Source organism: Heliangelus exortis, chromosome 1 (assembly GCF_036169615.1).
Source record: "Heliangelus exortis chromosome 1, bHelExo1.hap1, whole genome shotgun sequence".
Classification (NCBI taxonomy): domain Eukaryota; kingdom Metazoa; phylum Chordata; class Aves; order Apodiformes; family Trochilidae; genus Heliangelus; species Heliangelus exortis.
Genome location: NC_092422.1, coordinates 51,716,119 through 51,742,979, shown reverse-complemented (window position 1 = coordinate 51,742,979; position 26,861 = coordinate 51,716,119). Strand labels below are relative to the sequence as shown.

The window sequence follows — 26,861 nt, the reverse complement described above, 5'->3', positions numbered from 1 at the left end:
CACTTTTTTCAGACACTGAAGAACCCATTTTTAAACTATGTACCAGCCACCCAAAACCAGACACTGGTCTGAAGTGTTATATTTTGGTTAAAAATTCTGTCTTCGTACAGCTCAGCAAAATGTTCCTACTTCTTAAGCCTCAATTTATATTTTTTCAGCTACCAGTGCAATTAGTGCATCTTAAGAAAATGCCTGGCACTACAGAAAGACTTTTGAAGAGGCCAGTATTTTCTAAGTTTAGCCAAAAATCCAGGCCTCCAAAGAGGTCTGAAGAACAGGTATGGTACACAGTAGAACATCTGGATGCCCTAAAACACAGCAGAAATCTAAATGTTACAAAAACTTCCAAAATTATCTGAGGCAGTGATGGGTTTTGAGGGAGAGGACAGCTTTAAAATAGCTCTACTATAAAATCTGCGAGGTGTTAAACTTTCTGGATTGTCACACGTACTGTAGCTGTTCAAACTGTTTCAAATTCCAAACCAGTTGCAATTTCTACCAACCCAAGACTGCTTGAAAAACTGCATGCAGTAGGTTTAGATTCCAGAAGATGATGACACACTTCACAAACTGCCTTTAAAGGAAAATAAGACACTTGAGAAGCTGCCATTTCTGCTGCCTCTCAACTAGGCTGCAGAAAACAAAAAGGGAAACATACCCATCAGTTTCACACCCTTATACCTACGAGTGGCTACATCTCGCTTCTATTTATCTGCTTTTTAAACAGCAGCTGCAAAGACACTAAAAAAATGTTTTCATATTGCTACACTGCAATTCTTGAGCACCTATGATATTCATATTTCAATAGCAGAAAACTGGCTTGTGTTTCTCAGACTTAGCATTACATTTGCACAATAACCACTGATGATCTTTGAGCAGTGACTACACATATAAGAGGTCATCACAAAACCAGGGGTAGTAAGAACACTTAATTTTATCCTTTTGAAGTTTTATACCAAGAGTTACACTACAGTTCACTGCATTAGTAAAGAACAAATGCTTACCACGCTCACCCTTTTCCTGTTTTGAATGTCAAACATGGAACTTTTATCTGAAATCAGCATTTCCTAGTGACTGTATGTGGGGAGGGGCACAAGAACAAACCTGTACACAACATCTGAACAGAGCTGTGGCTGGGGACAGGCAGAGCATTAAGGTGGTGTGGCTCAGCTGGAGGGGCTGTGGAGCACAACAATTGAGGAAATGTCACCTCAGGCCTTTTCACATGCCAACTTTTAGGAAATTAATCATGACAAGCTACTTTAACCAAATATAAGTTTATTTGGTTTAATATTCAAGCATCACTGGGTTAAGGTCTTTTAGGAAAAGTAAACCAACAAGAATTAAAAACCCCAACCTTATGAATGGAAATTGGTACATGACATTTAATTTTAAATAAAATTTTATCAGGCTTGTGGAAACATGCCAAAGCCAAATTGTGTCTAAAATTACCAAACCAGATACGAACAAAATGGTCAATTTTCAAAAAAAGCAAATACAGGTTTAATGCTAGTCATCCATATTAGTCTCTTAATATAAGGCAAAAATAGTAATTTTCTTTTATTTTTTAACCTACACTAAGTACAATCAGCAACAGCTGCCATACAGAATATGCATCATTGAGATCTTTTAAAAGCAAGATCAGCAAAGGGTGCTGACTCATGCATTGCAAGATCTTCTCAACATACTGACAGTTCCATCAGACTCTCTGAAAACATGTCTGGGTTAAGGACTGGGTGGATGTTGCAGAGTGGTTTTGTTTCATGTGTGTATAATTTAATCCTCATGCTCCACAATCACATTTCCCTGTTACAGTCATGTAGCCACAAATACCATGTCTTGCAGATCTAAGGGTGTGTCAATATACATCAAACCATACAAAATGCCATAAAATACTCTATGCAATCTTTACGCCTCTGTCTTCAGTATAATTGTATTTACATATTTTAATGAACTTAGAATATGCAATGAGCCACTGAAGACATTTTTACAATATTTATTAGATTATGAATTTAGAAATTCAAAGACTCAGAGGCACATAGTTTAAAAGGCCAAGAACACCGAAACTAATGAAGTCACAGAAATCAGAATATTTATGGACGTAACACCAGTAAAAAATAAAAATCACATCGAAACTATAAGCAACACTTCTTAAGAGTCATCCTTCAAAGTTAGCATAATAAAAAGTTCTCATTTCCCTCAAAGAAAAATAATTCATCCCACCTACCAAGCTAGAAAAACCTATTTACAGTTGGACCTTGATCAGAAGTATCGTTAAGTAATGTAGTACAGCCACTGCTATTCTGCCATTAGAATTTGATTTTTCTTTGAAAGTATAGTTGTATTTACAAACACATAAATATCATAACTTTGATCTTCATTAAGATCTGAATGAAAACAGGTTGTTAAGTCAAAATACAAACGTGTTAGTGGAAAAAGTGTTTGGGGCAGCTGTATTTTCATTATCATTCTCAAAGAACAAGAAGCCAATACTTCTGATAAAGCTCAAGTTCGTCAACTAGACCAGGTCTTTAAGTTATGTTAATGAAATTTAAATGTCTTCTGTGTTAATTCTTTACATTGGTTCCTTCAGTCAACTTTCACCACGCTGTATATTTTGGTTACAAACCAAAAGCATGCAAAGAATCCAATAGTTCCTAAAAAACATAAAGAAGGAAAAAAAAAAAAGAAAAGACGACATTACTTGTTAGGAAAACTGAAACAGGTGACATCTACTTCTATCTGTAGTTCATAAATGTGGACATACATATATGCAAACTTCTATCTTTAGCCTTCATTACCTCCATCAGATCAGACAGGGGAAAGTTACAGAGAGTATTCAGTCTTTACAGGCATCAGCTACTATCTCATTATCTCCACAATTACAGAGCTGATCACATAAAAGACAATAATTTTAGGATGTTTCTCTATCATTTCTCTTCCTACATATATGGTCTGTTGTTTCATTATTCCCCAGTCCAACTCCTTCACATTGCTCCACTTTCACCCTTCATCACTGTGACCGGTCACACACACTTTACCTCATCTGCTCAGGTGGTCAGAATATTATTATTATATTTAATAAGCCAATCAGATTGACAGTTAGATAGTCTAGTTGCTATGCAAATTGTACTTCCTACTGAAAATGTATTACATACCTTAAAAATAAATGCTTAAGTACTTAAAGCAGTCAACAGGTATAAGCAAACTTGAACTGAAACGTAAGAATGAAGACTGTTTCCTGATAATTTATAATTTTTTTAGCTGAAGAAAAGTATTTGCATCCCTTTCTTTTGTGAAACTCCCAAAAAGCTTTTAACAAAAATATTATTTTGATTGAAAAGTAGTTAATGCATTTGGGCACTGTTAATCTAGCTGGATTACTTCAAAACACAGCCTTGGAATGATAGTGGACTAAACAACAGCTCAGAACGCCCGTTAAAGAAACCTTCATTTCCCACAAAAACTAGAAAAAGGCCTGAAGATTATCTGAATTTGCCTCCTCTAAAATCATAGCCTTAACTTATGCAAGAGTCAAGTTAGGGTCTTGCATAAGTTTAGAAAAAAAAAATCAACTTTATTTTAGCTCTGGTACAAGGGACAAAGTTGTGTGCAAACTCATTCACTATACGAGCTTGGAAGGAACCATGAATGACACCGCATTAATTTTTATTTATTTATTTTCCCCTCACGCTTGCTAAACCTACTGATGTTTAACTGACTCATTTAGTAGGATACGTAGCTGTGGTCCCAGCTGTGGATCAAAGATTTGTCACGTAGCTCCCGGTATTTTGCCTGCTGAGTCTGATCAATGACCTGGAATGCAGCATGGATGCAAGTGCCTGGAGCATGTGTTACACTGACATAGCAGCAGGGCACCATCAAAACCCTTCCTGATCCTGACAATTTTTAACACATGAGTAAGCAGCAGCAGAATAGTTTTGATACAACGATTAGGATTTTCTCTTTTTAGCTCCTTTACCATCCTGACACAGGAACTGAGCTGCCTTTAGGAGCAGTTGCTGCTAAATAGCTAATGTGCCTTTTTGTTTAAGAAACTGGAGAACTGCCCATCCCTTCACCCTGCCTATAGCTTCTTCTCTAAAACCTTATCTCAAAGCACTTCAGTAAATCTTAGAGAACTGAACATACCCATCTTTGGATGCATATCAGCCTAAATGGACAAAATTATTGTTAGATCTTAACGAATTCTGTTTTCTAAAATTAAAGGATAACTCGTACTTCATCTTGTGGGAGGTAGATAAAAAATTAAGCATGTGATGTTTCAAAATTCTAACCCTCTAGTTAACTTTGCATACATTCTCACCTAATTTCAGGTGAAAATTTCAAAAAGCAAAAGCATACAAACCCTGAAAGCTTGGTTCAAATTGCACAGCATAACTTGCACCTCCACTGTCTCAATTACATTCAAATGACCACCACATGAAGCATCTGAGGGGGCTGAGAGAAAACCACCTCTTCACCTGCTTGTGAACCTATGCTGAAAAGCACCCTCCACATCTGCTGGCAGGTTCTGCACAACCAACTGGTCGAGTGAAAGTGTGAGCAAAGGAAAAGGGGGATGCACTGAACACATCTTGGTGCCTCCAGATAATGCCATGTGACAGGACTGACTTGAAAGAACAAGGGCAAAAGATGGAAATTACATAAGCTCCTCAGCTAAGCCAAGTCTCAGCATAGAAAAGGTTACATTAATTCCCTTTACCTCGAATATGTGAACTCCTGAATTACTACATGAATCCAAAGTAAACAGACTGAACAATGAGGAGAGGGTGAACAATTCTGTTTCTTGCCAAAACTGTACTATTAAAAGCAGACATGCTGAATACTGGCTGAAAAAGCTACTGAAACTAAAGGAATTTACCTTACATTTAGGTAAGGCCTAATTATTTTTCATGCTACTTTTTAAGTTTGCACTGCATTTAAAATTTATCTACACACAGCAGTATATTTTCACTTCTAGTTGAACAGCCACACATTCTTAAATTTTTTAGTTTAATGAGACTATTAGTAAACTTAGATGAAAAATAAAGGCTACAAGAAAGGCAGGGTAAGAAGACAGAGCAAGAAAGGGAGGCAGAATCTCTGATCTACACATAAAGAATGACTTGCTGATCTGTACACAAAATATAAATAAAAGTAGAGATCATGTGTAAATCACAAAATACCTCCAAGCAATGCCAAAACACATTAGACTGACTTAAAAAGAAGGATGGAAGATAAACCCAACCAGTTCTGGAACACAGCTTGATCACTTTTCAAAGAGATTACATAAAGTACTTAGGTCCCATTCCCTCCTTTTAGCATGCAATGACCCAAGAAACATCTTGCAGGCTCTTATTCCTGTTCATCATGATCTGTATTCAGCCACAGTGCACACACAGCTCCAGTATGTCCTCAGCTAAAGTGGCCACGTCTTTGAAATTAATGTTTGGTTACAGTCAAAGTGAACATTCTCATATGTCAGGTCTTTTCCCCACTAGATTTTTTTTGTTCTCCTACTTGAAGTGAAATGAAAAGTCTACTTTTAGTTATAGTGAGGTTTGTATTAAAAGCTCCAGTGACAAGCCATTTGTGTTCTAGGAGGCCTCAAAACACAGCTGTATCCATAAATACCCATCAAAGCCTTAGAAATCATTAAACTTCATCATAAACATGGAGCTTGAAAAGAAGTATTCTGCCAAATTTTACTCATCTTTCTTCCTTTCTCCTCTTCCACAAAAGCTGCATTTTTTTCCTTAATTGAAACTGTAACTTTATACTTGACAATTTGAAGTGTGTTTCTCTAAAGACAACTAATTTTAAAAAACGAGTATACCACCTGACTAGCATAGGAATGAAAACTGGAGAGGTATTTATGGCATTTAAAGGTGTCAGATTTGAAGATCTAACTATAGGCCACAACGCAAATTAGAAGTAGTTTTGCCTCATCCTCACTTCATTTCTTTCAATAAAATTTGTAATCACAGAGTTGCAAAATGCTGTACAATTACCTGGAAAAAAAAAAATCAATGACATAGATAAATCTATAATCTTACACCAAGCCAAGTTTTCCCAAGGATGCTACTGTGCAAAATTAAAGGTAGAATCAAAATTCAGAAATAAGGTTCAATATACTTACCTGTGAAAAGGAAGAAGATCAAAACCATAATCATGGTATAACCGAAATATAAAATAGTGCTAGCTGTTCCTGTGATTTGCAGTTTAGAAAAAAAATAATGTATTGCATATATTAGGAAATAAACTGCAGTAAAACCACTAGTGAGAAACGAACGCCACTGCCAGTGATAGTCCTAGAAGGGGAAAAGGAATTAAAAAAAAAAAAAAGGAAAGAGTTAATATTCCATACAGCCTAATAAACTGCAGAGCTACATGTCCTATATTTGCTATTATCACTTCATCCAAAAATATGTTTTTTCTAGTTTTTATGCACAGGAAAAAGAACTAGATTTAATCAGTACTGCTTTAACTACACCATTAAAAATTACAGACAAGAAACCTAGAGACCAACATCCAACAGGCAAAAGCTATGAAGACCTAGATAAGCCAGACCTACTATACTATTGCCAGCCACTGGCATTTTCTCCCCAAGGCAGGCATGCCCAAAATGTGCTTTAACTAAGTTAATGGGTCAGTGTCTTCAGAAAACAGGTACTTGGAATTTAAAGACAAGAGATCTGAATTAGCAGTACTCAGCATCCTGTTTTAATATTTGTTAGAAGTTTTGCCTGTTAGAAGTAGCCTGCTTCACTTTTTAAAGACATGGTTCAAGTGCACCACATCAAGAATTGGCATTTCTGATGAATTCTGGAATACTTTTGATTATAAAAGCCTTAAAATTGGAAGCATTCTTAAAACAGTATCACACATGAATACCGAGGAGTATTTCTTACCTCTGCACATAGATGGAAGTAGCAGAGCAATATTGTAGCCTCAGAACATGTAATGACCAAAATAATGAATACCAGGAACAGGAAGCCAAACATGTAATACATCTGGTGAGACCTACAGAATGAAGTTTAAAAAAAAAAAAAAAAAGATAATTAATGTGGACACTGTGCTAATATGACTTCTCCGTGCGCAGTAATATCACCTCCACCTTAAGCACTCCCCTTCCATGGAACTCTCAGTTCCATGCCCATACAATTGACTGATTTTCTACCTGAAGAATAGCAGCCTTGGCAGCTCAGCCTTAAGAGAGTGAGAAAGCAAGCCCAAAACATGCTCCTGGTTTGGATTTTAGGGAAATTACTGACTAGACATAATGAGTGAAATTACAGTTCCAGTGAAATCAGCGTGACCTCTTCCACTGACTTCAGCAGAACTTGGATTTCACCTCTCATTTCAATCAAAGGAACAGAGCTGCAAAGTAACAAGAAATGACAAATGCTGTAGCTGTCTATGTTGGGTAGAGGCACCTATTCAAGGTTCAGAAAGAGTTTAACAAGATCCAGTAACTAAACTGTGCCAGAAGGAAGACAAATCCCTCACAGTAGATTAGGTTGTTAGCATGCTATGAGCTCACATCAGATTTCACTTATACTGGACTAGTCTTTGGTGTTTTATTTTTTATAACAATTACTCTCTGGTGCCTTTATAAAGATTTCACAAGATTTGTTTTTGAAACTTTTTTCTCCCAAGAGTAGTAATACTTTTGTAGCTCAAAAACAACTGAAAAAAAAGCAACAAAGCCAGCCCTGAAGTAAATTTTAATACACTTATTACTTTTCAAGCCATATGTCAGCTTCAGAGCCACTTCCACATGAAATCAGAGGAGTTGCATGAGAAGATCAGCTATTTGAATATCCTGGGTCAGCTGTAAATTGCTAAGCACATCACAGCCACTTCCCTATACACCTCAATAAGCAAAGCATGCACTATGTATCCTCTAAACCACAAAATGTTAACAATACCATAACATTTAAAGTTTTATTAAATCAGTTTTCCCTGTATCACCAAAAATCAGTCGTTATCATCTTGAAAAAAGATTCCATTAAGGAATTACCACCTTTTATGACAGAGAAAATTCAAACAGAATGTGGTTAACTTACCAAATACTATTGAGAATGAAGAACAACTGTATGAAGATACATCCAAAAGGAAGAATCCCTCCCATGATGATGCCAGGCAATGGTTTTGTGTAGAATGATTGCTCAGGAATTTGACGAGGAATTTGATTTGTGCGAACAGGGTGTTCAATGGCCTTTAAACAAAAATAAGAAACTGCTACATAAATAACATGAAACTACAGCATTACCTTTTTGCTTTCTTTTTTAAATGAGTGGTGGCAATGCCTACTGTCAAAACCATCTGTTTTGAGCATGTGCATACTCAGCTTACCATCCATCTCCTTTTGCTACCAGCCTAGTTACCAGTGTTTGCTACACAAATGAACTAAAAGACAATTCTTATTGAAAACAAAGCAAGATTTTTGGACTTCCCTTTTTATGATTGCCTGTCTGAGATCTGTTACAGAGCCTAACATGAATTTTCACTTGTCAGTTGGAGGGGATTGTGGTGGTGCAGACTCTTGCTTTCTAAATGGTGCTGGAATTTCAACACAGTTATAAAACAAACAAAAAAAACCAAAACCCAAACCCTGAATTTTGTTTAAAAAAATGGGATAACTACAATAACTTTAAAAGTGCCTTCTAAGATACTTAAATATTCTCTGTAGTTATTCCAGATATTCCATGAGAGCTTCAGAAAGTTAAAACTCTGGCTTCTTATATAGGAAAAACCACAAAAATACCTGAAATTAGAGATCATGGAACTTGTGATCCACAATAAAACACTTCTTAAGCAAAACACACAGATTTCATTATTTAACAAGGTTTGGTCATTAGTGACAAAGAGCACTCGTAAGTAAAACTGATCAGTTTAGGCATAAATCTCAATGTCTGCCAAGCAGTGATAACCATTTGCAGAATACTTAAAGAGATTTTACAAGAATTCTAGCAATTTGATCATAAAATATTCTCAGTGTAGAAGACAGACAGGAACAAAAACCAGGGAGGCAAATCAGAAATGTGTAAGTTTCTATCCCTTGTGTTCATCTGGGACAACTAATGTTTTCCAGCAATTAAAAAGATGCTAATCACTTCTTTATCTGGAGCATTCACTCAATTAAATACAATGATTACAGTAACTACTGTGAGAAAGTATCACCACCAACAACCAATTGATTATCAAAGTCTTGGAATCCTAAGAGTGGGTATCTAATGCAGCTCTAAGGTAAATGGACAGAAGTAGAGCTTAGGTGCTACCTTGGTCACAGCCTATACAGTGAAAAATATATGTATCTGTATAAACACAGGTACAAAACAAGTTCTCAAAACCACTTACATTTTTCTTAAAACCAAAATAGGCACCAATAAACGTCAGTGGTACAGATATGCAAAACCAGAGTGCCAAAATAGCAACCAAAGTACCAAACGGAATAGCTGCTGAAGAGCCTTCTCCCCAGAGAATGAGGTTCATGATGAAAAAATCTGCAAATACAATTCTGAAAAATACATAACACACTTAAAGCACAGAAATACTTCTTGATAGTTAATAACATTAACAACAGCACTGTATTAAGATTTTTGGTGTAAACCTCTGCTACAACACACACTAAGTATCAAAATGAAGAGGTCAGACAAGCAATTCTTTGTTAATCAAGTGGGACTGAACTCCAGCAGGAGCTGACGTTCTAAGTAAGTAATTTCAAATATATGCCTGTCTTAACTATACTTCAGGGTAAGGCTGCTTGCTGTGACTAAGTAGGAAAACTTACCACAGCAGTTATACAGTATATGACACTACTTAAGACCAACTACAGTGTGGTCAGAGAAACAGCCTAGAGAGTTTAAAAAAAGCAATGAAAAAATGTGCCTGTCTAAAACTTACTGCTATCATAATGCTCTTTCTTAATCAACCTTTTCATGTGGCAAGAATAAACAAATGGTTGCTAGAAAGAAAAAAAAATCTAAGGATGATATGTCATTAACATATTCCTCCTTGTCTGAAGTGAAGTGCCACAATATTCTTGTAGCTTCTAGAATAAAAGGACAATGTAATAAGATATACTTGTATAGCTGAAACTTAAAAACTAGCTATGCATGTCAGGGAAGCAATTTAATTCTTTTAATCATGGTGATATTCTCAACTTACCCAGGACAAAGGAATGAGGTCAGCAGGACATTTGTTTTCCATTTTTCACCTCCAAATGCTGTATTAAAACATTTGACAGTCATCAAAACATGAATTAAGCTCAGAACTATTAATTTTCCAGTCCATTTACCCATTATACTAAAATAATGCGCTACAATGCTCAAGTTTAAAAGAACAAACTAAATATTCAGTAATAAAACTGAATAAAACAATATTAAAACCTCATCATATTGCTTAATCACAGAGCTTTAAAGCAAAGAAGAACCTCAGACCAAGGTCAGGAAGAAATATCTAATGAAATAAATTGTTTCTCTGACCATTTTATCTGCTAAAAGGAGGAAAAATATTTGAAATACTTTTAAGTGTTTAAAAAACAGTTTAAAATTGCACTGGTTAAGATGTTTAAGCTTTTTTTTCTACTGAAAACTGCAGTCAAATGCTAGAAAACAAATATGTGAAAAGCAAGCTTAACAGTTTTCTTGAAATAATTCTTGTCCACGAATCTTATAAGAAAGCCAGAGGAGTAACATGCTTACAGGAAGTAGTGATGTTCTCTTGAGCTTAACAGCATTAAGCAGTGGTGATACCAAATAACCAAAGATAGCTTTATTAAGAAAATCTTTATGAATTTGCACTACACTGATAAAAATTCTAGTCAGCATACTTTCACATAGAAAATAGCCTGCTGGAATTCAGCAAAGCTGACGGTTTCATCTGAGTACTGCCATAATAACATATTTCTTTAATTGAAGAGTCAGAAGTGATTATAGTTAGAGTGATTTTAATGAAGTCCCTATTTTATAAAATCTTGGTAGATAAACATAGCACTAGTTATTAAGCTTAACCATTTAATCTCAGCACAGGATGCACTTTTTAAATGTAATGTTGAAAAAAACAACCTCAGCATTTTTAAAATTGGCTGTCATTTCAGCTGCATTTTGTTTTATCTCTCACCTTACTTTCTTTGTATGCTATAGGAGAAACATTCATGTTTACATGCTCTATAGAGTTTATGGACCACCTCTTCTTACAACAATAACTCTGGACAAGTCACTCACTGTCTTAATAGTTAAAACACAATATTCAAGTATCAGTTAAATTACTCCAAATAAGTATAACATAAGACAATTATTATTTGCTACATCTGCACCAAATATACCAGATTCAATTTACCATAAATACATTTCAAAATATCCTTCAAAACACATAATATATAGCATGATATAAAGAATAATTCTGTCCTCAATTATGCCCTTAGTCCTAAAGTCTCCTTCCATTTAAGTCTAATTAGCTTGAAGATTAGAAAAAGGAATAGTTAACTATGAAATCACTCCCACTGTTGAGAAATACCCTACGAAATACAGACCCTCTTTCCCCAGTGGTTCTCCTCACGTGAAATTACAACAGTACCAGTAGAGGTTACAACAAACAAATATGTAAATATGTTTGGAGCTTTTCTTCTGTAGCTATAATTCCAGCTATTTTTCTGCAGCTTTAATCCCTCAAGTAAAACAAGGTCAGGATGGAACTTGAACCAGCGAGTCACCAGTGAGTGACCAGAACATACAAAAAAGACCTGCAACAGCATTTGGCAAGAACATCATCAGCAGATGAGTCCTAAAGTGAACTTTGCCTTGGAATGAGTAGGGGTCATACACCCAAACAACCACTGATGACCACCCAGGACCCCCCCACATAGTCAGCAGGATTTAATGTGATGCATAAGGCCATGTAGGCTGGGGATGTAAGTTTCAATGTACAGATGTGTGAAACTGTGAGCAACAGTGCACTCAATTTGGGAAATGTTCCCCAAGCTACCGATTCTGTGCACAATCAATTAAAGCAATGTCTCCTTCCTATGTAATCTTTTCGTCTGTGTTTTGGGCCTTTGGTTAAAATGGTAACCAGAATATGGTTAACAGGAAGAAATCCAATGCCTGCTGCCAGGCTGAAGTTCAGAAATTAGCTCCTTCTTTAGTCCTGTTCGTTCAGAACTAAAGCAGTACAGAAGATGCTACTCAGTCATAGAGTCTTTTGCCTTGAGTAAGGTAATCAAATCAAGCTGTAAGCAGAATGGCAGGTTTCACCTTAAAATAAACCAATGGGCACAGGGGAAAACTATTTGAGGTTGGTAGGCAAGCCTTGAAACAAAAGCTAGCTGGGACCAGTGAAGGGAAACAGTATCAATTAAATACTGTCAGGAACCCAAACACCACTGGGTTGACTCCTGCAACTACAGAACACCTAATAATCCTTCCCCCTGCACCCTGGCACAGTTTGTTAAGACACCATTCTTCCAAAAACTTAGGAACTAGCTATGAAAAGGTGACAAATCTCAGGCAAGCAAGACCAGAGGTTCACAATCTGGGGGAAAAAATAAAAAATGTTACCAAGCAACACCGATGGCTAAAACTAAATATAAGTTAAATGCTGCCCTCTCAGCTGTAGGAAACAGAAGTACCAAACTGTCTGACATAATGAGTTCAGTACTAGTAAATTAGAATTTACTTCCAAATTCCATAAATATGTAGTAGCAAGAGCAATTCAGGGTCTCTAGGCATGATCACATCAAAACAACATCAACACATCATCAGTGTTCTATATGTGCTTTCTGTAGGTAAAGCAAGTACATTTCTCCAACTTGCCCTGAGGAAACTAGAAACAGCACTGTGACAAAAAAAAAAAAAAAAGTCTGTGATGATAATTTACTTTAACGAACTCAAGCCCTGTCATTTTAAATAACTTTTACTCACATTTGTAGAATCTGGCAGCAACATAACCAGCTGGAGTTCCAAGCAGTACCCACAAAACTACAGCACAGGTCATAAGAGCTCCTCGGTTAGCAGGTGACAAAAATCCCAGGCAAGCAAAAACTGTGAAGCAGAAATGCACAATTAAGAAAATGATTTGACTTAGAGTCAGTATATCAGTTATCTTAAAACCTCTACATACAAAGCTGAACATCTACTATATCAGCTCATCCGTTTCTAACCTTAAGACTCTCAAGAAATTTCTAGACAAAAACTACACTGCTATTTTTCATTAGTACCACTCAATCAGCAGTGAAAAATTATCTGTACTTAACTAACTCCTCCCAACTTCATTACTTACACAGGGTAACAAAAGTCATTATTAAGATCTGTGTGCCAGAGCCTAGAAAAACTGACAACAGCATTCCTTTTCTTGGGGGCCTGAAAATATCACCATGAACCAGTTTCCAGCCAAATTCTTCTTGAGCATCTTCCTGCAAAAGCAATGCATCTATTTTAGTACAGTAGCTTGCCATTTCTATAGTCTGTTACAGAAATACATAGAGTTGAAAAAAGGGTATTCCAAACAAATTTTAGGAGGTACAATTTAAACTTACAGTGGAATCCATCTGATTGTATCTTGCGATGTCTTTATGTAGGGTTCTCAGCATAATCATAGCTACCATTCCAGACAGAAAGAGGACAATCACCAAGGAATTCATAATACTGAATTAAAAATAATTCAAAAAAGAAATCATTATTCAAATTGCAATGTAAACACTTCAGTACTGCATACATTAAGGCAAAATTTCTTCTCACCTAAACCACTGAATGTGAGTATGAGGCATGGATTCCAAAATATAATCCCATCTTGATGCCCACCTTATATTTTTTTCTTCCTGAAAGAGTAAACACCTCAGTTTCAGATACACTCAATACTCAGCTTGTAAATTTAAAAGTTGATGTTTGTACAAAACAATCTTAAATCTCATGACAAATTGGAAAATTCACGCTGCATGTCTTGAAAAGAATAGTTTAATAATAGGTAGCTAAACCAAACAATTCTATTGGACCATAGAATATAAACCAAAATATTTTCCAGATAGTATTGAGCACCTTTGCCTTCTTAAGACATAAATGCCTACCAAATAAATTTAATTGTGCTTCCTCCCTTCAAGAATTGTATGAATTCATCTGGAATTTAAATTACTAGCAGAATAATAAGAGAATATGTTTTATATGCAAGTCAATACCACAGTGAGAAACTAAGATCAGGTATACAGACTCCAGCATAATATTCCAGTTTCTATGCAGTATTCTATCCAAATTACCCTTTGCTTTCATACAGCCTCATTTCAGCACCAACTACCAATCCAGTTCAATTTATATTGCAAGAGAGATGGGGAGACAATACTACAGAACGTGCACTGTTAGCAGAGGGACACAACTAATTTACTATTCTGAGATAACTTTTTTGTCCATCTGTATAATTCAGAGTATTAATGCATGATTTTAAGGGGTAACTATCACAGAAAGCTTAGTACTCACATGAAAAGAAACTGAATATGTGTAAGCAATTTTTACTTCCCCATTAGCCTTGTTACTTATATCCATAGGTACTCCTGAGCAATCAGGGTTGTCTGGATGAGTATGCTTGTAACTGCAGGAAGAAAAAACACAGAATGCAAGCTACTTCATTGACCACACTCTTAAGAAAGAATTAATTCATTCATCTTACAAAAACATCAGTTTTACTCAGACCTCTTCCTTTAAAAGTAAAAATTGTTCTTAACATCTCATAAATTTCAGAACTCCTACGGAAGATATCATAAACACAGGAATTTTTGATACCTGAATAAAAATTGTTCCTTCTAAACATAACTAAATATAGAGTATGCAGTTCATATAGCAAAATACCAAAAATAAAGAAGTCTGAGTACTGGTAAGAATTTCCAAAGCACTCCAAAAGTTACAACAACAGAATTACTAACTTCTGTCAGAAAAAAACCACTTTCATCATGATGCAGACCAACAATGCAACAAACTGAGCTATGCCAAGAATAGGAAAGAAAGATGCTGAGAAATAATAAAACAGACATGAGCTGTGCAAAAGCCCCATAGACACCAGAACAACTGATGAATACATCTGAGAAATCACTCCATTCAAGTCCTTATTGCTGAAGACATCAAATGCTGCACTCTTCAGTTACTCCTGCACTGGTGGCCTATTCTGTCAAAAGGCCAAGCATTCCCCAGTAGGGAAATGAAGGTTCCTTCACTGAACACAAAGCACTTCCGTGTTTTATTTTATCCTTTTTTTTATTTTTATTTTTTTTTTTTGGTCTCAAATGGAAATAGTGCAAAGATCTACCAAATTCAGAACAAGATTATGTCAAACTGTCCTCCACTACACCACATGAACAGCAAAGTTAATCTACAGGTCCCATCTGAACTAATTTCTGAGCAGGAACAGGTGCCCAAATTGAAGCAAGTATCCTGGGATGGACCACCATTTGATGACAAATTTCTTCTGAGTACTAACCTTTTTGGTTCAAGTTTAGCAGCAACCAGTCTTGCTCCCAGAGCTTCATTTTCCACAACATGGTAATATATTTTTATGTCAACATGGTTGAAGATATAAAAAGTATCTTTTTCATGAAATTCTGACTGCAATGATAAAAGAGATGATGATAAACAATCAAAAGATGCAGACATCTAAAAGCCCTAGGCAGGAGCTTACATAACAGAATCTTAGGCTGTGTACAGTTTTTATGTTAAGCAATTCTACAAGATGGATGTGGGATTCTAGGAATACAAAGACAGTATGGGCTTTGCATTAAAGTGACTGACTAGAAAAGTTAATGCTCAGAACTGTCTTACTACAGTTGAAAAGTAGAAAAATTAATTTATAAATATATTTAATATTTCAGTAACTGAAGATGTCCCATTTTATTTAAAGTAGCAAACTGAATAGATAACTGTGACAACTTTCATATCAGAAGAATTTAATAAATATCAGCTATTTTAAAACAATGTGTATATTTTTTGTATTTTCACAGATTAAACAGAATCCCTGAAGTCAAACAATGCAAATAATTGCTCTTTGTGAAACCAAAGATGAACGGGGATGAACTGTAATGAACAAGCCTGAGTTGCAGGGAAACATCAGCTTGGAATTTAGTCAGTTAAAGAGATAGCTAAACCACAAGCATCACATCTACTGATGTTCAATTAGTACTTCTTAATGGTTCTATCCCCAACTCTTTTCTACAAAGTATCCTAATCATAAGAAAGTTATATAAATGCAGTGTTCTTCTACAGTCCTTCAGTTACACCTTCAAAGATTATTTTCCTTGTATTAAGAACAGAGACTTAAATAAGATTAAAATACTGGATTATGTATATGATCATAAACACACCCATACATATGAAGCCTCTGAAACCAATTAATTACTGAGGCAAGGAAAGAAAATTTGAAACTACCACCTCTGATAAGCTCCATTAAGTAAACTCAGCCATTTCAGTAAACCCAAAAACCCATTGCAGGTTCTCAGTGACCTCTCCATGGAGAAGGTCTGTGGAAATCCAAAAGCATTTGGACTTTCTGTTGCTTTCTTTACTCTATAATGCTTACAGTGCACTTACCTGGATCCCCAGCAGTTAATCTAACAGATCCATCTCTCACAGGAGTTTTTATATATTCTGCCTTCTTCCATTAGCCCACAGAAGTTTAGAAAAGCAATAATTCAAGAAGAACTAATTTCCATGCAAAGCTACAAACATGTCTATGCAAACCTGCTCCCATGAAAATGCTGCTATCCCACAAAAATGTGAAGTCCAAGCTGTCAGATGTATAGACTTAGGCATCAAAGGATGACATGGCTTTCTGTTCCTTTACATGTACTAAATGCTACACATGTTCACCTCTTCTACATTTTAGAGCCCTTCTGCATAATGCAACAGAAGAGACAAAGTTCTTAGGCTGAGGCTTACAAATTGTGGTACTTGCAAAGATACAAAAACACTTAAACCAGTTTCAGGCAACAAGGTCCTTAAAACAAACAGTGAGGATTCACCATAGAAACATGACATTGGAAAAAGGCCAATCTTAACATTAATAAAAAGAGGTTATTAAAAAAATAATTGCACACATACATTAATAACACAGGCATCTTTTGGACGGCCATCTTCTGTAATGTAACAGCCAATAGGAAAACCAGGATTGCAGAACCTCTGGCCATCTTCAACATCATAACACCAGGTCACAGGCATGTTGTCCACAATCCTGTAAATGGCACAGTGACATTTCAGAGTCTTTCAAAATAAGTAGTATTAGGGAAACAAACCAGATTAATATAACTTTGCTACACTCATTATTGGAGGATGAACTAAAAGAATTATACTTCTTTCAGATCTTAACCAACAGAACTGCACTGACTGCCAATTAAATTTTCACATGAGATATAAGCATATAGCTCTTCAACTGATACTTTATCTTTTTTTAAAAAAAAAAATTAAAAATCAATCTATTTCTTCAGAAGGTGGCAATAGGAGACTTACTCTGTGACCACCAAAACTTTCTGGTCACTGGACTGGTTTGTGAAGCTTCCTTGCTGCTTTTATAGTATTGTCTCACAATATTTATGTTCATATTACTTAAAAATCCTGAGCCAAATAGGTTTATAGTTTATTTTCAATTAAAAATCTGTGGAAGAACATTCCTTCCCCCCAAAGTCGCAGGAAAAAAAAGACAGTAAGATGTAAACAATACCCAACGTGCTACAAACAGTACAAATGCCAAAATAAAAAAATATAGTTTTAAACAGATACCAGACATGGTAACCACTGTAAAAGAACTACTAAAAAAACCCAAACCTGTTTCTTTATGTCATGAAGTGTTTCAACTAGCCGAAAAATAAATCTCAAAAGAAATTCATTCAAAGAATTAAAATTCAGTAACTGCCCTTAAGGCAACATGAATTTCTCCAGGGTATGTTTTTAAATGTCTATGAGTAAGCTCCACACATGAAGACATGAGACAACTGCCACTTTCTGTGCATCACTAGACTAAAAAAGGACTGAAAGTTAACAACACACATATTTTGGTAAAACTTATCAAGCTACTGAATATCCTTTATAATGAAATGCCATAAAATATCAGATTCATTTAGGTTGGAAAAGACCCTTAAGATCACCAGTCCAACCATTTACCCAGTACTGCCAAGTCCATCACTAAATGTCTCATTATTATAATCACTAGGATATAAATGTTAATAGATACCTGATAATACCTCATTAGACACTGGTAAATAGCTAATTAAACACATGAATGAGGACTTCAGATAATAATAGCTTTTAAAAGAGCATTATTTAATTTGTTGAGTATCTCAACTGTCTCTCAACAAGCTCTATTTTTAAAGCACATCAGCTGATGTGCTGATGGGGGTAAAAAGAGCAGTAGCTGCTGTCTTCGTTCTCAAGACTAAAACCTGCATCATCCTTGCCACAGGCAGAAATAAGCAGCAATGTTCTTCACTCATAATGACACAGTGGAAGAGCTGAAAACAGGCCCTCAGAGCTTCCAGGTTCTCAGGAGATTCCAAAGACTATCATCACAGTTCCAAGCAGCAGCAACACCAACCAAATACTACTCATTCCACTGTGCGACTACAGGGTACAATTAAGTTGCTAATTAGGAGCTATTCCAGAGATAGATACATTACATTTGGACCATATTTGGAATTTTACCTCCATAATATATGCTAGCAGTACCTCTTGCTTTTATTAGTATTTTAATTTCATAATCAAAACCAGGTAAAGCATTAACCTGAGCTAATGAATTTGGTTGGGGCAAAGGCTTCCCCTTACATCTTCTGCAGCACAGACATCCTGATCTGCCTTCAAGCACCACTGCTGGAACAAATTGATAGTTTAAGAAGCAAATCCTTTTTCACAGTTAATCTTCAAATTTAAAATGACTTGAAGAGATTATACACGCGGGGCAAATACACTATACAACAGTGTTCTTATATGTCTCTCAAGAACATCTGGTGATGAACACTGTCAGCCAAGGTATCAGTCTAGTTGTTGAGTCCAATTCAGTATGTTGATTCCTAATCTTATTAAGTGGCTTTTAAAACCTTAAAAGTACTTTGCACCATCTGTGTTCCCCAGGAATGGTATGATGAACTGAAGCTGGATAATAAACCTCTACTAAATCCTCACGTATGCTACCTTGCTGATCCCTGTACAACATACCCCTGGACCATATTCCTGGACCATGCATCATTCATCACAAAATCCAGACACTTTCACTTTGTGAAGCTGTGGCTGACTATCATTACCATACAGATGTAAACAGGGATTCTTCATGCCATTGGATCTAAAGTTTTAGGGCAGTGAGCCTAGCAAAATAATAAAAAGTACTATTAAAAGAACTAAGAATATAAGAAACATGCTAAATTTGAAGGGAATTTTTGACACTGAACACCAGAACCCTATCTTCCTAAAACCTCACCAGTCCTACCAAAACAAGAAAAAAAAGTATACTTAAATACACTAAGTATATTTGTAAAACAAATTAAGGGAAAAAATAGTCTAAAATTCTTTTCTGTGTGATTAGTTTTACACAGTTCTGCTTTCAGTTTCTGTAAGCCTAAGTTTTAGGCTTTAAAAAAAAAAAAAAACCAAAACCAAAACCAAACCAAAACCTTAAGTTCTTTCAAAGAATGAGAGGATCATAGCTCTGGAAAACTATTTTACATTTATACACCCACTCTTAGTGCCCATCAGAGGAGAACCTCAATGTCTGAGAAGCCAGAGTCCCAGAATGCTCAAAGGTGATTCAGATGGCTACAGAGGGACTCAAGAGAAGAGGAAAGAACCAGGTGTTTATGCATTCCTCAAAATTATTTCATTGACTGATTTTCATTGGCCACATTTGACTTCCAGATCCTATAAGAGAAACAAACTTTGAAGTTCCTCAAGAGCCTTTGCACTCTTCTTCAGATGCTGTGTACAGGAGATCAGATCAACAGTCTCTCGAGGAAAACTAAGATAACACAGCAATAGATTGAAGAGACCTTAAGGCTTTTCTCAAGCTATGGGCAGGATTAATTTCTGCATTTACAGATGCAAAAAATAGTAGTACTTTACACAAAGTGTCAAGGCCACACAAAAAACATACAAAGCTTTGTGTTTGGAAACAGACTCATTTCCATGCTTACCCTTCAAGTGAAGGAAATGTTTTATGAAGACAACAAACAACGTAACATCTTTTGCAAGAACAGAAGGGAAATGGATTTAGTCCAAATACTTAACATTCAATCTGTATTAACTCATACCTACAAAATTATAAAAATAATTTAAATGGAACCAACATATTAGACTAATCAATCTGTGAATTTTGGTATCAACTTACCAATGATGCTGATAATTCAGTAGCATACTTTTTTTCAAAAAGTCCAGTTTCTGCTTATCTTCTGGCTTTGTGGTATCATATGTTTTTGTACAAACAGATTTACATGTCTCCTTCTTGTTGAATGTGAACTGAGAAAAATGAAAGACACATGAGCAAAAAGGTCGTAACTGTATATTTCAGTATTTGACATGTCCCTGTTACATGTTTATAATTGCCTATACTATTACAATAAAACCACCTAACAAATTATCAAGACTAGGTATATTAATCCTCCAGAGGAGATTTTTATGTTGGTGTATGCTATAAAACCCTCCTGTGGTCACTGTTGGACTCCAACATTAAGAGCTCCTTATTACTGATTAAAACCTGTTTTCTGCAATGATTTACAAGATGAGTCATTTGACCTCAAAGCAGCAAGGTTGTCCCAGGCAGATTCAATCGATAACACAGTCTCCTCCTACTACATGTAGGAGAGAAGGTGAGAGCTTCAGTCATCAGAAAGGAGTGCAGTATTTCAGATTGGGTTCCAAAAAAGTAACAGTACACAATTCGTTCTCAAGGGGACAGCTGAGTAGCAACAATCAGGTGTGGACAGGTTCCAAAGAATGAAGACAACCTCAACAGCATTTCAGGCTACAGCTTCATGATGCAAAGTGCACTGTTACAATTAGGTTAAGTTGACAGATTTTTATTATGTGAAATTTCAGATTATGAAGCTTTTTGAGATAAACTCCTCATAAGAGGATCTTCCAAGATTCTGATCTCCTCTCCTCATTTGAACATTTATATTACCAAACACCCCTTGTCAGAGAACACACCCTGTAAGGAGATGGTTCTATCCTCTCTCCAAACAACACTTGGCCAAGGTTTTCAGAGGGACGCTTCTTTCCTTCCGCTTGACAAAAATCAAACCTGAATTAGAGAAAAGATATGAAAGATAATAAAATAGTCTCAGCTGCAAATATTAGACCACAGAAAGTGCTCACAAATCAACACCTTCATCACAACTAAAGGAACTATACAATATTCCTTCTAGAAACAGTTTCTTCCTTGATCCTGTAAAGTAAGCTGAAAGTCAGAGGCTCATTCTGAAAAATAAAACAAACAAACCCAAACCAACAATTGAATCTCTTCATCAGCTACTTCAGAACTTAGTATTTCAGAACTACTTCAGAACTTTGTATTAAGCATGGTAGCATAAAAGTTCCCTTCAGTAATTAGAAGTTTCCTACTTGAACACAGATTTTAGCTAAGAATTGAACCTTCACATAGTTTTGTGACAGCTCTGAGAGAAAAGCATGCAGGACATATTCTTGGATAGGGGAGAGTAATAAAAGTAAAAAAAAAATAAATAAAAAACCACACACACACACACAAACAGATAGCTCCTTTACAACAAGCACTATTAGATAAACAGGTTATTGCAGTTTAATTCACCAACACATTTAACAGCATATCCTCCAAGTTTCTCCAGCCTAATTTCAATAGCCCCTTCAATAGTAACAGTCACAATATTCTTTGGAGTAATAACTTTACCTATTTGTACCAGGCAACCATACATTTTGTGGACTTCTGTGATGTGTACCAAGAAAACACTTAACACCTCATTAATATAATTGATGTGAAGTTCACACCTCATTAGCACTTTAACTCATTTGGCTATAGGCTACTGAAGACAGTAACACTTTGATCTATAAAATGACAACTAATGCACAAGAGTAAGTATTATATACACATGCACACTCTAACATTCAGTTACTTTAAAGCAGTGATTTGACCTACATGAGGGCCTACGAATCCATGCACTAATTCTGAAGTGTGATCAAAGACATCTGAGAAGAAGGAAATGATTTATGTATCCATCTACTGGTTGAATGCATTTGTAAACTTGTGTCAGCAAACCAGACATTCCTCACTGTGAAACTGCTCTACCAAGATGCTGATAATACTTCAAGATAAATTAAATTCATATTTCTGGAAGAACTGACAACTAAAATGATATAAACATTATACTGTACTTACGCAGTATACTCGTAGGGAAGGACAGACTCTACAGAGTCAAGCCTGTTCACAAACAGCTGGATTCCAGACTGAAAAAGACAAGATAATCAGCAGTTACATCACAGCATTTCTTCACTTCTGATGGATATATGAGAATAGAGTTATATGAATACGGTAGGAAAGCTGAAAATATAAGATTTATGTAATTATACATTTGAATCTTGTGTAATGAATTCTATCTGCTGAGAACATAAGTAAAACACTATCTAATAACCATCACAAAAACAGTGACCAAGTAACAGAAACACTTAAAGGCTAACACAACCATTCAAATAAGATAGCAAAAAGTCATGCACAAGAGTAATATAATGTAGTTCAATTACCAAGTTAGAGCCATATTAGTCATCACCACACCTTTGGTGTAATAAAAGTCTTAAAAGAACATGAATGAAAGTATGGTCGAGATCAGTAGTTCTCCCTGTAGTTAGTTGCTCCACAATTTTATCTGCATAGCAACTGAAAACTGAACTATGAGGATTTAAACAGTGTATTTAGATTCATGCACTATTTTAAGTTGGAAAAGAAGCTTTTCCCAAAGAGAAAGCAAGAATAAACACATTTACCTTCTTATAAAAGTTTATTAGTAACTCTAGAGTGAGAACCTGAAATTCAGTCTGCTGTTTTAAACTACCTTGGTCTACACACAGTAATTACAGATGGGATACCCTGCTGCTACTCAAAGGGAGAAGTCTCTCACCCTTCCCTCTTAGTCTCAAAACCCCTCCCCTTATTCTAGTCCCACAGTTCCAATAAATTGCAACTGTTAACCTCACACTATTTCTGGCAGCTAGCTGACTGCACAGAAAACCAATTCAGCTGGCTAGATGGGCAAAAAAAAGAAAAATTTTAAAAAAGAAAAGACTTAAAAAAGTCTTAAAAAAGGACTTAAAAAAGAAAAATTTAAGAGCAGTTTTTAGCAGCACAGCAAGTTTAAACTGTCTTACTGTGCAAACAGACATCTGGAGACAGCAAAAGGAAGGTGAGTGTTTTCAGGACCAAGACCACTCCCTTTCAACAGCAAACCATCTATTTTTCTCACCAGCGATCAACAGGAGAGCTTTTCTTCCCTATGAAAATTCACCCAAGTTTAGCAAAACCAAGAAATACTAGAAATGAAAACACCCCAAAAAGATGAATTTGTCCACACTTATCTGTATATCTGAGCTACATCAGTTGGGCACGGTGTTTCACTGATGGGTTGTAGCTGTCCACGTGCATGTCAGGATGCAGTTCCGGGAGAGGTGGGAAGCTGTGAGCTGTTAGGTTGACTCATGAACTGGACACACCTTCTGCCCCTGTTTCCTCTACCCTAAGCTATGCAAACCTGCACACTTGTCATAATCCTGTCAGGCACTTCAACTAAGTAACACAGAAAAAAAATGGTCTGGTGAGAAGTTGGATAGGTTCTGCCATGATAGTAAGCTCAGGAAAGAGCTTACTCTGGCTGGGACAAGGATAAGAACACATTGACCAAAGGAAGGCAGGACTGAAATCTCTCACTTCAAGCAGCAAGGAATTAAGACCACCTCAGCTGGTTGCTGAGGTTGCAGCCTGAAATTAGCTGGTTTTCATTGTAGGAGAAGATTTATGTGCACCGATTTTCCATAACAAGTAAATTTCCCATACAAAAACAAGTCCCCTTTGGAGCCATCAGTATTTTTTTAGAAGAAGAATTCTTTATGTTCAGGGAAGACTTATTGTTTAAGTCTATACAGATCACATTCTACTTCCAATGACATTCCAATGAGAAACACAGAAAGTAACCAAACCAAGTTTGCCCATACAGATTAGCAGACAGCTTGGAGGAAGGGGGAAGGTAAGGAGTCTCACCATTCTTGTGCTGCTAGCTACACATGCCCCTAACAACAACCCATCCTATCCCACCAGAGGACAGGACACCTACAGAAATTACAATTGACAAATATCACCAGAGATCTAAATTCTCAAGGTAGAGGAAAATTCAGTATTATTGCCGACATCATAATCAGCCAAGACACTTGTAAGAAGTCTGAAAGAACTTGAAAGAGTCCAGCACAGAGCCACAAAGATGATTAAGGGAATGGAATGTCTTCTTTATGAGGAAAAGCAGAAGGAGCTATGTGGGGAACTTGGAGGAGACTGAGGGGAGACCTCATTAATGTTTATAAATATATCAAGGGCAAGAGTCAGGAGGATGGAGCCAGGCTCTTCTCAGTGATGTCCAATGATAGCACAAGGGGTAACAGGTACAAGCTGGACCAGAGGGGTTTCCACATAAAGATAAAGAAAAGTTTTTTCACTGTGAGGGTGACAGAGCACTGGCAGAGGCTGCCCAGTGAGGTTGTGGAGTCTCCTTCTCTGGAGACATTCAAACCTCACCTGGATGCATTCCTGTGTGACCTACACTCAGTGATCCTGCTCTGGCAGGTGGACTTGGCAGTGTGAAAGGCTAATGATTGTATCTGATGATCTTAAAGATCTTTTCCAACCCAAATGATTCTGTGACTAAGTCAGTGCAAGGTATTTACCAAAAGCATATAGTTTAAATAGACTCTTATTCTGAAGAATCATGGGCTAGTGTTTCATCTAATAACAGAAGCTGAGGTCAGTGTAAAACAGCCACATTGAACAGCAGTCAGACAGCAGATCATAAAAGCAAGTGGACTTGTGCTTCCTTATTCCAGACTTAAAGCACAGTCTGGAATAATTTCCATCACAACAGCAAAAAACTCCTAAAGCTCACCCATAGTAGCAAAGACTATTGTAAGTACTGACACCCTACCACCCAACACAATTACAAGGAAGTAATTCAGTTGTGCAGACTTTGCTTGCCACTGATGCAGGCATGCAAATAAGTTTAAGCTTGAGACCCTCAGGCCTAGAAGCCCCTACACTTCAGATTCGTTCAGCCAGGAGGACACAGCAAGCTAAATATCACTGCATGCTTGCCTTGATTTTCTACCTGCTTGCAGCCATCAAGCTGCCTGGTCCTGCCAAGAATCACACACACACACACCCCCCGGGACGACCTGTCACGGAGTTCCTTACTTCCTCCAGCTTTCCAACACGTAGTTAAAAGGGCCCGAGAGATAAGCGGCCGGGGCTTCCCCTTCCTCCCACACCGTGACCCTAACCCACGAGAGACGCCGACCACCTCCTGCCTTCCCTGCGGGGGACGGCGGGCACTTCCCCAACACCCATCACCGCGGGCACCGAAACACGCCCCAAGTGCCATCAGCGAAACCTCCCGGGGGGGCTTTTGCTACAAACCCTCTGGGGGAAAAAAAAAAAAAAATCGAAAAAACACACAACAAACCCGCCACACGCACACACAGAACCCCACAGCAAAAGGCCAAAACTCGGGCCGCGGTAGCAGCCGGGGCCCTGGGGGTACGGGCGACGCCAAGGCCTCCGCTGCTGGCGGCGGGCTCGGCCCCCGCTTCAGACTCACCCTGCACTCGGGATTCTCCTTCCCGGCTTCGCAGAAGTTGACGGGCGCCAGGCCCGGCAGGTAGAACCCGGCGGCAGGGGGAAGCGGGGCCGCCGCCAGCGCCGCGGCGACGATGAGGAACGGCCGCAGAGCCATGGCGGGGCGGGACGGCGCGGAGCAACGGCGGCGAGAAGGGTGCTGGGAGGGAAGGGGGTGCTGAGGTGCGGGTGCCGCGATGGGTGGGGGGGTCCCCGGTCACCTCTCCTGCCCGCCCACCCGCCGCTGCCAACGATCGCGGCTTCGCCTCTCCCCCCCCCCCCGCCCTGACGGCCGCCACTTCCGGCTTCTCGCGCGCGAGACACGTCAGCCCGCGCGGGCCGCCTGACGGGCGCGAGGGGGCGGGGCCGGGGCGGGGCCGGGCGCACGCGACGAGCCGGGCCGAGAGCGGGGCCGGGGCCGGGACCCTGCGCGTTCCCTTCCGGGGTAGCGGCCCCGTTGCCATGGCAACGCCGAGCCTGCCGCTGGCAGCGGGGAGGGAGCCGGGAGGCACCGCGGCCGGGACGGCCTCACCTCTCCTCCTCCCCGTCCCTAGTCCTCGCTCCCTCTCTCCGTTTCTCCCCCCCCTCACTCTCTCCTTCTCCCTCTCTCCCTGCCCCCTCCTTCTCTCTCCTTCCCTCTCCCTACCCCTTCTTTCTCTCTCTCTCTCCTTGTCTCTCTCCCACTTCCCCTCTTCCTCTCTCCCTTTTTTCTCTTTCCCTCTCCACCTCTCCCTCTCCTCCCCACTCCCTCCCTCTCCCTCCCTCTCCCTACCTTTCCCTTTCTCTCCCTACCTTTCCCTTTCTCTCCTTTTCCTCTCCTTTTCTCTCCCCTTCTCTCCATTTCTCTCCTTTTCTCTCCTTTTCTTTCCTTTTCTCTCCCTTTCCCTCCACCTGTCTCTCCCTCTTTTTCTTCCCCCTCTCCTCCCTTCTCCCCCCCTTCCCTCCCTTTCTTCCCTTTTCCCTTCTCTCCCCCCCTTTCTCACCTTTCCCCCCTCTCCCCCTCTCTC

At 38.0% G+C, this 26,861-nt stretch overlaps 1 protein-coding gene across 1 annotated transcript; it reads right to left on the bottom strand.

The window, feature by feature from the left end:
- Positions 1-1,980: 1,980 nt before the first annotated feature.
- On the bottom strand, positions 1,981-26,209 carry TM9SF2 (transmembrane 9 superfamily member 2). Its single transcript, XM_071742476.1, has 17 exons — positions 25,838-26,209; positions 22,369-22,436; positions 21,165-21,258; positions 20,347-20,474; positions 17,082-17,211; positions 15,469-15,593; positions 14,475-14,586; positions 13,746-13,825; positions 13,544-13,652; positions 13,288-13,420; positions 12,930-13,049; positions 10,177-10,234; positions 9,367-9,526; positions 8,073-8,224; positions 6,915-7,026; positions 6,143-6,314; positions 1,981-2,657 (listed from the first exon to the last, which is right to left on the bottom strand). The coding sequence occupies exons 1-17, from the start codon at positions 25,970-25,972 to the stop codon at positions 2,590-2,592; spliced, it is 1,956 nt and encodes a 651-aa protein (XP_071598577.1). The 5' UTR covers positions 25,973-26,209; the 3' UTR covers positions 1,981-2,589.
- Positions 26,210-26,861: the final 652 nt, after the last annotated feature.

Excerpts from the sequence above, each read along its gene's own strand:
- TM9SF2 (XM_071742476.1), bottom strand. The coding sequence starts at position 25,972 with ATGGCTCTGCGGCCGTTCCTCATCGTCGCCGCGGCGCTGGCGGCGGCC. Across the intron at positions 21,259-22,368 it reads CTTCCCTACGAGTATACTGC|GTTTGATTTTTGTCAAGCGG; the intron begins GTAAGTACAGTA and ends TCTCTAATTCAG. Across the intron at positions 14,587-15,468 it reads GCTAAACTTGAACCAAAAAG|TTACAAGCATACTCATCCAG; the intron begins GTTAGTACTCAG and ends TTCTTCCTGCAG.